The 14,298-nt window shown below is 38.4% G+C and overlaps 1 protein-coding gene across 4 annotated transcripts in view; it reads left to right on the top strand.

Moving 5' to 3' along the window:
- LOC149300605 (transient receptor potential cation channel subfamily M member 3-like) overlaps window positions 1-14,298 on the top strand; it is a 224,828-nt gene that overhangs the window by 193,673 nt on the left and 16,857 nt on the right. Inside the window, exons 13-18 of one of the 4 annotated variants that reach the window (XM_089485139.1) lie at window positions 9,584-9,619; window positions 9,780-9,920; window positions 11,037-11,066; window positions 11,902-12,191; window positions 12,484-12,712; window positions 13,194-13,361. In XM_089485139.1, coding sequence (XP_089341265.1) covers window positions 9,584-9,619; window positions 9,780-9,920; window positions 11,037-11,066; window positions 11,902-12,191; window positions 12,484-12,712; window positions 13,194-13,361 — 894 coding nt within the window. The remainder of the gene's footprint in view (window positions 1-9,583; window positions 9,620-9,779; window positions 9,921-11,036; window positions 11,067-11,901; window positions 12,192-12,483; window positions 12,713-13,193; window positions 13,362-14,298) is intronic. The other 3 variants (XM_089485140.1, XM_089485141.1, XM_089485142.1) reach the window with 3 other exon arrangements.

Raw genomic sequence — 14,298 nt, forward strand, 5'->3', positions numbered from 1 at the left:
AATACATTATATAACTATCAAAATATAAAAATATAACTTCCAATATATACTGCAGCTGAGAACAACCCTAACAATGATGCTTAGTAAGTATCACAAAATACTTTTGGCTGAGTAGACTGCCTAGCTTCCATTACAGTCAGTGGCGTCTCCAGCTTTCATATTTAGGGGGGGCACATGGGGGGCCAGGGACCAAAGTAGGGGGGCCAATTATAAAACGGTACATATACACTATATATATATATATATATATATACATACACACGTTAGACGTGCATTTTTAACTACATAATATGCACTTATCTCTTTGAAGTAAAGACCGTGATTGAAATATGATTTCAAAATAACAGCTAAACTGGAAGTTATTTTTCATTCTTTAATATTAGCCCCTGCTTACAATATATATAAATATTAGACCCTGCTGCAGATATATAGAAATATTACACCCTGCTTCCGATATATATTAATATTAACCCCTGCTGCGGATATATATTAATATTAGCCCCTTCTGCGGATACATACTTATATTATACCCTGCTGCCGATATACATAAAAATTATACCCTGCTGCCAACATATATTAATATTAGCCCCTACTGCCGATATATATTATTAGCCCCTGCTGCCGATATTAGACCCTGCTGCCAATAAATATTAATATTAGCCCCTGCTGCCAATATATGTTAATATTAGCTCCTGCTGCTGATATATATTAATATTAGACCCTGCTGCCGGTATATATTATTAGTCCCGGCTTCCGATATATATTAATATTAGCCCCTGCAGCCAATATATATTAATATTAGACCCTGCTGCCAATATATTTGCCACACTGACCGCAGATCAGGGGAAGACTGTGAGAGTCAGTGCAGTGTTCCCTCCTTCTGACTGCACCATCACATTGAGAAGTCCTCTCCCCTGTAATCATCCCCAGAGTCCCTTTGTCCCCTCATTCACTAAACCATACCGCTCTTTTACTTACACCCTGTAGTTCAGGTATAGATCAAATAAACAACACATGGAAACAGCACGTGCAACTGAATAAGACAAAAAAAAACTGTATTTGCAGGTATACATAAATTATGTATGGAAACATAGCATAGCAGATATAGATCAACAGAATTTGACACACTATTTTACATTAAAACAACTATAAATCATTCTTTTTTTATCACATTATTAAAGGGGCGGGACGAAGAGCCTCAGTCAGTGATCGGCATGCCGGCAATCCATTAAGTAGCCAGCGGAGGCGGTTTTACAGCTGCCTTGAAACTGTCAGCCGCATCTGCTGCAATTGGAGCTTAGTGTGCCGGCACACCGATAAATGTCCCGGTTTCCCGGCAGTGGGCCGGGTCAATGGTATAGCGTTTCAATTGGGGGGGCACACGGGGGGGCACAGCATAATGTAGGGGGGGGCATGGCCCCCTCTGCCCCCCCCTGGCGACGCCACTGATTACAGTTGCTGTATATGTATGTATGTATGTAGGTACATTTCAGCATTAAATGTCCATAGGATGACACCCACTGGGTTTAATATGAAAAAATTACCAATGATAACTTTCTGTTTATTGGAGCATTCTGTTGTTTCCTATGGTGATAAGGCAACTTTTTGCACCAGAATCACTTTTTTTACACATAAATGTAGGGCTGCAACTAACGATTATTTTAATAATCGATTAGTTGGCCGATTATTTTTTCGATTAATCGATTAATCGGATAAAAAAAAACAATATGCAAATTTTTTGTTTATTTAAAATAATTTAATGAACTGGATGTTAAAAAACAACTTAAAATTTACATTAACATTCTTATTTTGTTATGATGTAATAAAAAACAATATTTTCAAAGTACAAAAACCCAAACACAATATTTATGAAACAAAATAACCCCAAACATTCTGAAAAGAGGTGGACTATTACTGTTCAAGAAACTTTGCACCCAGCACTTTGCACCCGGCACTTTGCACCCGGCACTTTGCACCCAGCCCTGGCACTTTGCACCCAGCACTTTGCCCCACCCCTGGCACTTTGCACCCGGCACTTTGCCCCAGCCCTGGCACTTTGCACCCAGAACTTTGCACCCAGCACTTTGCACCCAGCCCTGGCACTTTGCACCCAGAACTTTGCACCCAGCCCTGGCACTTTGCACCCAGCACTTTGCACCCAGCACTTTGCACCCAGCACTTTGCACCCGGCACTTTGCACCCAGCCCTGGCACTTTGCACCCAGAACTTTGCACCCAGCCCTGGCACTTTGCACCCAGCCCTGGCACTTTGCACCCAGCCCTGGCACTTTGCACCCAGCACTTTGCACCCGGCACTTTGCACCCAGCCCTGGCACTTTGCACCCAGCACTTTGCACCCAGCCCTGGCACTTTGCACCCAGAACTTTGCACCCAGCCCTGGCACTTTGCACCCAGAACTTTGCACCCAGCCCTGGCACTTTGCACCCAGCCCTGGCACTTTGCACCCAGCCCTGGCACTTTGCACCCAGCCCTGGCACTTCGCACTGTGCCCCTGCACCCAGTCTCCAACTCTGCCCTGCACCCAGCCCTGCCCCCACATTCTGCCCTGCCCCCACACTCACACCCTGCACCCACTCTGCTCTGCACCCACACTCACACTCTGCCCTGCACCCAGTCTCCAACTCTGCCCTGCACCCCCACCCCCACTCTGCCCTGCACCCAGTCTCCTGCCCTGCCCCCACACTCACACCCTGCCCTGCATCCCCACCCTGCCCTGCACTCAGTCTCCTACCCTGGCCTGCCCCCCCACCCCCACTCTGCCCTGCATCCCCTGAAACCCCACCCCCACCCCCGCGAATCGCTCTGTGCGAATGGAGCCACTCGCACAGAGCGGTTCGCTCTGTGCGAATGGAGCCACTCGCACAGAGCGAACCGCTCTGTGCGAACGGAGCCACTCGCACAGAGCGAACCGCTCTGTGCGAACGGAGCCACTCGCACAGAGCGAACCGCTCTGTGCGAACGGAGCCACTCGCACAGAGCGAACCGCAACTAAAAGAAGGCGCGTGTAGCGGAAGCGGGGAACGCTCGCGGAGGTAAGTAAAAGGAGCCGAGTGCTCCAACAACGAATCGATCACTCGATTAATCGATAACGGAAATCGTCGACAACGATTTCCGTTATCGATTATTATCGATTTTATCGATTCGTTGTTTCAGCCCTACATAAATGTTTTTTTTTACACAGACTGCTTTGTTGTGGTTCAGCTGCCAAATGCATGGGGTACAGCTGTGCCAGGTTTTTTTGTTTGTTTCTTTGTTTGTTTTACCAAATTTAACTTTCTTCAAGGGTAAACTTTTTTGCTCAAATTAAAACACACATTCTTTCAGTAAATTAATCCATACAAACAGCAGCAGGAAAGTACAAGAAAATATAAAACCATAGAGATAAAATGAATGTATGTTGACATCTCTGTTCTCTAGCAAATACTCAATAAACCAGAATCGGTCAAATCTGCAACTGCATATCAACCAAAATCCATATTTTATAAAACCTCTGCCACAGTACCAACTTTTTGCTGTCCCTAAAACAGTAGGGTTCGAATTAAGTGAACACAATTTATGGTTATGCTAGAGACAGCCTGTTTTATAAACAAATGTTTCTATGAGGCGCACTTAGTAGAATAAATCTGTTATACTCAAAGTACTTATTACTTATTTCTCAAGCCAGTTACTTTCACTAAAACAGTACAGTAAAGAGTGGATTGGTACCAGGTTGACAATTTAGTTCCTTTCAAGGAAAGCCTAGTAATGTACAGGTACACAAGCAGCCCTCAACATGCATGAAACCTTACTGTGCATGTCAAATCAGTGACCAGGACTGGAACCACAGCATATGCAACTCTGAGTGACAGCCCAAAATCTTGTGACCTGATAACTTTTTGTTTTTATGAATTTGTGCACCCAGATTTCTTTAGAGATTTAATTATGTATTCTGCTGGGCCAACTAAGCCTGTCTTTTTTTTTCCACTCAAAGCTCACCGGGGTTGATCCTTCATCATGTGCATAGTAAAAACGTGTCTTCTCTGACTGTTCACTATGAGCTTAATTGAATCATATTCTGGGATCCATTTTCCTATTTCTAAGTAATAAAATTCAAGGACTTCCTAAAAGGATCCATAAAATCCAGTGATTTATGGATGCATATCTTTACCTATTTGGCCCCTCTGGGCAGACATTTTATAGGCTGCCAGCTTTATTCTATTTAATAGAATATCAGGCCAGAAATTGCCTGTTATGCCCTGTCTATATGAGCTGCAAAGAACACGTTTTTGTTTCATTTACTATGGTGTCATGGATTGCTTTTAGGCCACATTAATTGTGCCTTATATACACTAACAGGTTGTGTGTGACTGCAACATGTTAACTGTTATTGAAACTTAAATGATAGATTTCTCCCAAGGCACTCTGTATCCTTTTTAAATACATCTGCTAAAATATCCAGTTACAGTCCCGTGATAATGAAAGACAGGAGTCACTTTGATACAAAATGTATAACAAAAATTAAATGAAACAAAACACCTGCTGCCTTTCAATTATCCAGTGTAAGTATGAGCACCATCTCCCACTGGTATAATATAACCAAATAAAGCATAAAAGTTAAATTACAGTAAGTATGTCATTACATGTTCTTTTTTGCTTGTTATAGCTGACGACACATAGATTATTTTTTATCAGCATGTTGTCGAGTATTTTCCCGATCATGCATACTTTGCAGATATGATACCACATATCTGAATGAATTCTGATTTTCTGTCCTAATCGTTTATTGAAACACAAGGGAACAATTGTGCAGTCCTGACAGTTTCTGTGCAGATTGGACAATGTTGCACACACTGTGAATGCTTCCATCACAGTTGTGTAAATAACAGTGACGTTGTGTCAGACCATGAGTGGATATTTTAAGCAATTTTTTTATAATAAATGTTCACTAGTCAGGTTTTGTCTGTGCTGGCCTGACTGAAGATACCTGAAGATATGGAAAGGTAAGAGTTAGTGGAGAACTCACGGTTGTAAAAATCTTTCTGTCTCCTATAATGTTAGTAGGTGACAAAAACAGTACTGTGACCATATCCGAAATTCTTTTCTTCTGTTGTTTTGTTTTTTTTGTTCTTGGAAGAAAGTTTGTCTCTGTAATATAAGCTTAATTGAGAAAATATTACTGGGTCATCAGAGAGTGTGCTAAAAGATGTGTGCTAAAAGACCATTTATGAGGTCAATCACTTATGTTGGATGAGAAGGTCTACCTCATTGGTGTTCCAGGGGCACAATAATGCTGGAACAAGAAAGGACCTTCCTCAAACTGGTGCCACAAAGTTGGAAGCATACAACTGTCTAAAATTCTGTAGCATTAACATTACCCATTGGAACTAAGGACCCTATCCAAACCCTAGAAAAGAGCCTAAGACCGTTATATCTCCTCCACCAATCTTTCCAGTAGGTACTTATGTGGGTAAGTAACTGGCTCAGTGATAGGAAACAGAGGGTGGTTATTAATGGTACATACTCTGAGTGGGTTACTGTTGCTAGTGGGGTACCACAGGGGTCAGTTTTGGGTCCTATTCTTTTTAATATATTTATTAATGACCTTGTAGAGGGATTGTATAGTAAAGTATCAATCTTTGCAGACGATACTAAGCTCTGTAACGTGGTTAACACAATAGAGGACAGTGCACGATTACAAATGGATCTGCATAGGTTGGAGGCTTGGGCTGGGATGTGGCAGATGAGGTTCAACACAGATAAATGTAAGGTTATGCACATGGGGAAGAAAAATCCAGGCTGGGAATATGTATTAAATGGGAAAACACTGGGGACGACTGACATGGAAAAGGATTTAGGAGTTTTAGTTAACAGTAAATTTACCTGTAGCGACCAGTGTCAGGCAGCTGCTGCTAAGGCAAATAAAATCATGGGGTGCATCAAAAGGGGCATAGATGCCCACGACAAGGAAATAATTCTACCACTGTACAAGTCACTAGTCAGACCACACATGGAATACTGTGTACAGTACTGGGCACCAGTGTACAAGAAAGATATAGTGGAGCTGGAGAGGGTTCAAAGACGGGCAACCAGAGTAATAAGGGGAATGGGAGGACTACAGTACCCAGAAAGATTATCAGAATTAGGGTTATTTAGTTTGGAAAAAAGACGACTTAGGGGGGATTTAATAACTATGTATAAATATATAAGGGGACAGGTTGGAGGAAAGAAGGTTTCTACACCAGCACAGACGGGGGTTCTTTACAGTAAGAGCGGTGAGATTATGGAACTCTCTGCCAGAGGAAGTGGTTATGGTAAACTCAATAAAAGAGTTCAAAAGGAGCCTGGACGTGTTTCTTGAAAGCAATAATATTACAAGTTATGGATATTAGATTAATAGGGACAGAACGTTGATCCAGGGATTTATTCTGATTGCCATATTTGGAGTCGGGAAGGAATTTTCCCCCTGGTATGGGGCAATTGGCATCTGCTTCATAAGGGTTTTTTTGCCTTCCTCTGGATCAACACAGTAGGGACACAATATGTATATAGGTTGAACTTGATGGACTTTGGTCTTTTTTCAACCTTATGAACTATGTTACTATGTTACTATGTTACTTTGCATTCTGGTAGAACAATGTTCTTCAATGACCCCACATAGGGATATAACGTATACTCATGACCCTATGTGTGTGATAACAAGGGAGGGCAATGCACATTTTGACCATGTCATGTAAAGCCACGTGGCCCAGTAATATAGTGGCATCTAAAACTTTGAAAGACAGATGAATATGGACACTTAGTATAGGGAAGAATAAAAACCCTATGATGGCCCAGTCAGAGGCATAACACAATGCGATACACAACTTTTGTCTTTGGTCCTTTGGAGAAACAACACACAAACATTTAAAAAGTGTTTTTGTGTCAAATGATAATTAAGTGTCCCTGGAAAAATTATTAACAAGGCAACATTTTATGTGATTAAATAATTATTAGACTTGTGCATTTGGATTTGTACAAATTAAAATTTTAACAAACTTTGCCAATTTTGTTAATTTGTAAGAATATACGAAAACGAGGAGAGACCCCCAAATAAATAAATGAAACCTAAGCAGACATTCTCCTCGAATCCATCTACATTATTCTGGCCTGTTGGAGTACTTTCACAAAAGGGCGGCGCCACGGGAACAGCCTCTCCCCAATTCCTTCTATTGGAAGAGAGGTCATGAGAGGAGGCTCCGTCCATTTGTGGAAGCTCTCTGGATAATGCAGCAAATAGAGGAGAAAAGCAGACCAAAAAAGAAGACAGAAGAACAAGAGGAGGCAAGACAAGATGAGGAGCAGCAGGAAAGGAGACAGAGACATAGAAGCAGTTGGTGGAGAATGTAGGGAGAAATTTACATAGAAAGTGTGAGAGACAGTGTGTGTGTGAGAGAGAGAGCAAGTGAGAGCGTGAGGGACAATTAATTTTGTTTCCGAATTGAAAAAGTCCTCCGAACTTCATCCAAACTGAAAAGGCAACTGGACGGAAAATTAATGGATCGAAAAGGAAATGAAAAATTAGTCCGAATTGTTTTTTTGGTCCATGTGCACAAGTCTAATAATTATCTCTTTCAAATTAATAGTACTAGGAATGATGTTTAAGCATTTAGTTATACAATGTTAAAAACAGCAGATTAGTGGAAACATCACCTTTATTGGCTACACCATTGTAAACTAATCAATGTATGTGGACTTGACTCCATTTAAGTCCTGTGGGTAGGTTACCCAATAAACCACCTTTAGCCCAAGGTTATCCAAGTTGTCCTTGAACTTGTAGTTACCAGAACTTGAGGCTTGAATTTAGTTACCAAGCAGCGTAAAATAATCATTAATCTTGAGTGGTGTCCTACATAGCCTCTTTCACATTAACATAAGCCAAGGTCAAAACAAAGACTATATCGTGAACCGAAAAAAAACAAAAAAACACGTGTCACTCAGGTAGGGTGTAATAAAAAATTAAATAATAATAATACTTCCCTAATTGGACCGCAGCTCCCAAACAACACTCTCCTCAAAGTGTAAAATGCAAACAAACCAAAAAATGTATGGGGCGCAGGAACATATATAGGAAAAAAACAAAATGGAAAACAACACAATATAGTGTAGATTGTACTTCCAATATTAATGATTAAGTGATATATTGCACTCACAGGAAAAAGAGGCAAATCCAACCCTTCAATATGGACTGTAAAAAGGCTTTAATATTCTTCAATGAAAATCTAAAAAACAAATTTAAAATAGTGCAGTATCTTAGGTAAAAAGTATATACCAAATAGAAATGCACTCACAATTTCTTCATGCATAAAATGCATATACAGGCATAGGTTAAAGTCCAATTGAGTTTTTTTCTACGCGTTTCGCCCTTAGGCTTCTTCAGGAAATCAACTGGTAAGGTCTCTGCGTGTATCAGCAAAGTCTGTAGTCTGTAAGTATTTCTGTTCGTTATGTCTGTTCTTTTATAGTGATTTGTATGTGTATTTCCGGGTATGTCACCGCGTATTTGACCTTTGTTCTCTGTTGTCATCACGTTTTGTTCGTCTTTTTCTGTTTTTTTCTGCTGTTGAAGTTGATCATTCTCTCGTATGTTAATAAAGTTTGTCGGCGAACTCGTTGGGAGGAACAGAAACCGCGTCATCTCCTACATGTAGAGATGACGCGGTTTCTGTTCCTCCCAACGAGTTCGCCGACAAACTTTATTAACATACGAGAGAATGATCAACTTCAACAGCAGAAAAAAACAGAAAAAGACGAACAAAACGTGATGACAACAGAGAACAAAGGTCAAATACGCGGTGACATACCCGGAAATACACATACAAATCACTATAAAAGAACAGACATAACGAACAGAAATACTTACAGACTACAGACTTTGCTGATACACGCAGAGACCTTACCAGTTGATTTCCTGAAGAAGCCTAAGGGCGAAACGCGTAGAAAAAGACTCAATTGGACTTTAACCTATGCCTGTATATGCATTTTATGCATGAAGAAATTGTGAGTGCATTTCTATTTGGTATATACTTTTTACCTAAGATACTGCACTATTTTAAATTTGTTTTTTAGATTTTCATTGAAGAATATTAAAGCCTTTTTACAGTCCATATTGAAGGGTTGGATTTGCCTCTTTTTCCTGTGAGTGCAATATATCACTTAATCATTAATATTGGAAGTACAATCTACACTATATTGTGTTGTTTTCCATTTTGTTTTTTTCCTATATATGTTCCTGCGCCCCATACATTTTTTGGTTTGTTTGTCAAAACAAAGACTAACCTACTTAATTTCTAAGCCTACGATATCAAAGAAACATCTGTTCCAGTCAAAAACTTTTGAGTAAAAATTAGTGCCAAGACTGAAATAACAAATAACTATGTGAAGGGACATATAGTTATTGATCTTACTCATAAAATGTTTGATCTAGGGTAGCAGGAATGTTTTTACTCTTTTTCAGTGCTCAAGTTGTTTGTAGTTTATACATTTCTAACACCTGTATGTTTATAAATTACTGCACCTTCTTATTTCATTTATGTCTTCTTTCCAAGCGAGAATATCCAGGTTTCGGTTGGATCTATTTTAAGGTGAATTACCTAGTATAATATTTCATTTGTTTCCATACATTTCAATTCATTTCCTTTAAACTTAGCTGAACACTTGTAGAAATGTATGTTAGAAATGTTATTGTGGCCTCCATTTTGTTATTTTTTTTATTGTATATGTAAATGTGCGGGTTTTTCATAGGGGAACTTGCCACCGGATTACAGGATAAGCCTGATTGATATTGGACTTGTTATTGAGTACCTCATGGGAGGAGCATATCGTTGCAACTACACAAGAAAAAGATTTAGAACACTATACCACAATCTCTTTGGACCAAAAAGAGTAAGTTAACTCTTTGGCCACCTTTCTCAACTTTGGCCACCTTTAAAGAAAAATTACAATCCTGGTATCATTTGAATAGTCCTCTAACATATAATCTGTCCTGCCACGATTCTGACACGACAGTAACTGTAGCGCTTGGTACACCTTGATGTTAATAATAATGATAATTATGGTGCTGATATCTAACTGTCCTATTATTAAGTAGTCTGTTGTAAGTTGACACTGAAGTCTGTGGTTATTTTTAAATGCTTTCAGCAAACATATCTATATACTACTTTTTTAAACCAAAAGTGACCCACTATATTGATTCAGGGTTATGTATCTGAGAACAGGACGGTCAAAAGACAGTCCTTTCTGAAGCAATTGTGTACACTAATTTGGGTGATGTCATAAGGCATTATACATTTTATTAATTTTTTTATGTGTGATTAATGTCTAATTTTCATTTATCTGGAGGTATGGCTTTAATTCCTAGCAATGTGTAATTTATTATTTGTGAAAGCCTCTTTATCCAATTACTATAATTAATAATCAATTAAGTAATAATTAATTTATTCAACATAATCTGTATTTTTTAATATAGTTTTAATATAGTTTCCAGTTTTCCATTCCTCAAGTAGCAGCCTATAATAAACTGGAATATCCCAACCCAGTTCTTTTTATTCATTGAATAATTTGATCACACATCATTTTGTTACCAAAATGTAGACACTTGATCTCATAATATAGTTTGTTGCAAATTACTGAAATATCATGATGAGTCAATTACAAATGTGGCAGAGTAGGCATCCATGGTGCCACCGCTTTAAGGGAGTCATGAGAGGTACTGATCTATGACCAAATGTTAGCCCTAACCAGTCCACCATTTTTACTCTTATATTTGATCATGCTACATCAATTTTGAGCATGTTTTGTGTATATTCAGCCTCTGCTCTATTCACAATACTTTAAATGTTTTGATTGCATAGTATTTGTGACAAGGAAAGTCTAGAGTATGCATCTCTCTCTCTCTCTCTCTCTCTCTCTCTCTCTCTCTCTCTCTCTCTCTCTCTATATATATATATATATATATATATATAAATATTGCTAAGGTTTTTTTTCTTATGTTCCAAACAGCCAAAAGCCTTGAAACTACTTGGTATGGAGGTAAGTCACATTTTTATATTTGTTTATACAACTTGGTATTCCATTCCAACATACTTTATATACAGCTAAGGAATATTCAATTTAAGATGAATTAGAAAACCACAACTGTTTTACTTCAGTTTTGTGTGTGTGTCTTTTAGAAACCCAGAATGTTTCAAGCATATGCAAGTAAGGTACTCTATTAATAAATCATAACTTAACAAAGTTAGTAGATTTGTGCAACTATTACTAATTTAAAACTCCTGGTATAACTGGTATCATGACAGTGAGGAAAAAATACCTAAACATTCTAATATTCAATTTGTAAAAAAGTTATGAGCACAGATAATATTTTAGTAAGGTTTGCACTTTGCAGTGTAAACACTATTAAAAGCTGACTTCAGAGTACCAAATGGTTAGTTGTAAATGTATTGTTCTTTAATGTTTGCTTTGAGAAATGTTGTCACAATTGAACTCTATGTCCTTAGTAATAATGGTCACTTTTGTGCGAAAGTCTGAAGGTAAATTGTTATTCTTAACATAGAATTGTGATAACTGTAACTGTAGAATATAAGCATATTTGTAACATTCATGTAATACGTTTTAATGGTTTAGCACATAACTTACATTTAAACACCGTATGGATAGATTAACTAAAATTGGAAGACCAATTTCAAAATTAAGCAGTCATGCACCATTTTAAGGTTATATTTGAGTTTCTTAACCACTTCATTTATGTTTTTTTAACTGTATTACAAAATATATTTTTTTGTTGTTTTGATTTACTATAGATATAGATAGATGGATAGCATTTGATTTGATCTGAGAATCTAAAAGTTACTTTTTCTTCTAACAGGATGACATCCCTATAAGGAGAGGAAGAAAGACCACAAAAAAGAGAGAAGAGGAAGTAGACATTGATTTGGATGACCCAGAGATTAATCACTTTCCTTTCCCTTTCCATGAGCTCATGGTGTGGGCTGTACTGATGAAACGTCAGAAGATGGCCTTATTCTTTTGGCAGCATGGAGAGGAAGCGATGGCCAAAGCTCTCGTAGCCTGTAAACTCTGCAAAGCTATGGCACATGAAGCATCAGAAAATGACATGGTTGAGGACATATCACAAGAACTGAACCACAATTCCAGGTGGGCCATTTTTTCTCTTTCGCCATTTTTACGTTTTTCGCTTACTGTAACTAAGCTGTTATGTTACAATGAAATGTCTTCATTTCCTTGATTTACATAAAAAAAACTGAATGTGGAAGTAGTTTTTTATGATAGTAGCATAGACTTTCTACTACAACATATCGTGAATACTATTTACTGAGATAAAGGCTTCTTTACTTTTTAAATTATTTTATAACTCAAAGTGTGCATTTAACATTGTATTGAAAGTCATGTAATCCAAAACTAATGATAACTGTGTACTTTGTTTTAGAGAGTTTGGTCAGCTGGCGGTGGAATTATTAGACCAGTCATACAAGCAGGACGAACAGCTGGCAATGAAACTGCTGACCTATGAGCTGAAGAACTGGAGTAATGCCACATGCCTACAGCTTGCAGTAGCAGCCAAGCATCGAGACTTCATTGCTCACACATGCAGTCAAATGCTTTTGACAGATATGTGGATGGGCAGGCTGCGGATGCGCAAAAATTCAGGTCTTAAGGTTAGTGTTTGCTTACATGACCTTACATGACCCCCCCCAGCTAAATGATTTGCAGGGGGTGTATTTGGCCAAATGCACCCCACTGTACGTGATGTACTCACTGCCAGTCAGATTCAGATCAGGCTCAGTTCAACACTACATGCAGGGGTTTCTTTAGACATGCATACATCTTCCCAATTATTTAAATTGGAGTACTTTACTGCCAATGATGGACAGCTGAAAGGACAAGAAATTTCGGATCATGGAGGAAGAAAGAAGATTTAGCACCATGGTTGCAATGTTTATGTTTTTTAAGTGTTTTATTAGTTTTTTTTTATTTTGCAAGAATGAATATTATAGTAATTTGATATACATTCTTCTATATTAGGGGTGTCAGTGACATTAGACTGCCCCTTTAATGACATGATATTTATAGTTTTCTAGTGGAAATAGATCTTTTTATTATTTCCAGCATTTATAATGATTAATATTATTGCTGTAGGTCATTTTAGGAATTCTGCTACCTCCCTCAATCCTTAGCCTGGAGTTTAAGAACAAAGATGAGATGCCATATATGTCCCAGGCAAATGAAATGGATATGCAAGAGAAAGAAGTGGAAGAACCAGACAAGACTGTGAAGGATAAAGAAGATGATGACATGGAGCTGACGGTAGGATATGAAAAGGTGCTCAGAGCACAGTGTCCAAGAGGCTACCTCCCTAGAAGCAATGCTACTTCCTTCCAGTGTTAGTCCAATAATCATTTAAAACTGAATAATACAATTTCCTGTATGACATTCAATCATTATTCCTCCATGGAGCATCCCATACACAATTAACCATCCTGCTCAATCTTTCACCAATATCCCTAATGTGTTAAAGTTTGCATACTCCCTGTTTTAGGTGTTATAGTTTGCTAAAAACAAATATTTGTGCTTCCAATTACGAAACCGTTGGTGTCTGTGTCTTGAATTCATTCCCCCTTATGCATTGCAATTGAGTTTTTTGATAGGAAGTATTTCCATTTTTGTTTTCTTGAAAAAAATTCCTGTGTGAGTTAATTATCAATGGATTTGCCACAACTGCCAAATGTGGACACCAGACAACAGAATTCAGGGTGTGTTCAATGTAGCTACAAAAATATGAAAGGGATAACTAAAATATAAGGGATGGGCAGTTTACAATAAAACTTTTTTATGCAGGGAGTGGTGAGGGTGTGGAGTCGCCCACCCGGGGAATCGTTTCAAGAAAGAAAGCACTTCAAGAGAAAATTAACTGCTGTAAGTACTTGGATAACCAAGATCATGACCATGTGTAAAGGGTGAGCAGGATGGGAAGTTTCCCTAATCCCACATTTAATCCCATTTTCTCCATTGCTTCTGTGTGTTTTCACGTGTTCTTTCTTCATTTATACATCCTTTGTCTTTCTCCCATTCCTAAACATGTTGTATGGGTTCAAATTTTCTGATATTCGGAAAATTGTTCATGTGGAATATTCTTATTTGATGGATTTAGAATAAAATTATTAGGCTGTAGTCCAGGTACATGAATAGCATGTCATGAGTCTGTACAGGAAAATCACTCTCACCAGGTGTTGGCCTGCATGCA

The sequence above is a fragment of the Sceloporus occidentalis genome, unplaced genomic scaffold (genome assembly GCF_023333645.1).
Source record: "Sceloporus occidentalis isolate IW3139 unplaced genomic scaffold, rSceOcc1.0.p SCAF_24, whole genome shotgun sequence".
NCBI lineage: Eukaryota > Metazoa > Chordata > Lepidosauria > Squamata > Phrynosomatidae > Sceloporus > Sceloporus occidentalis.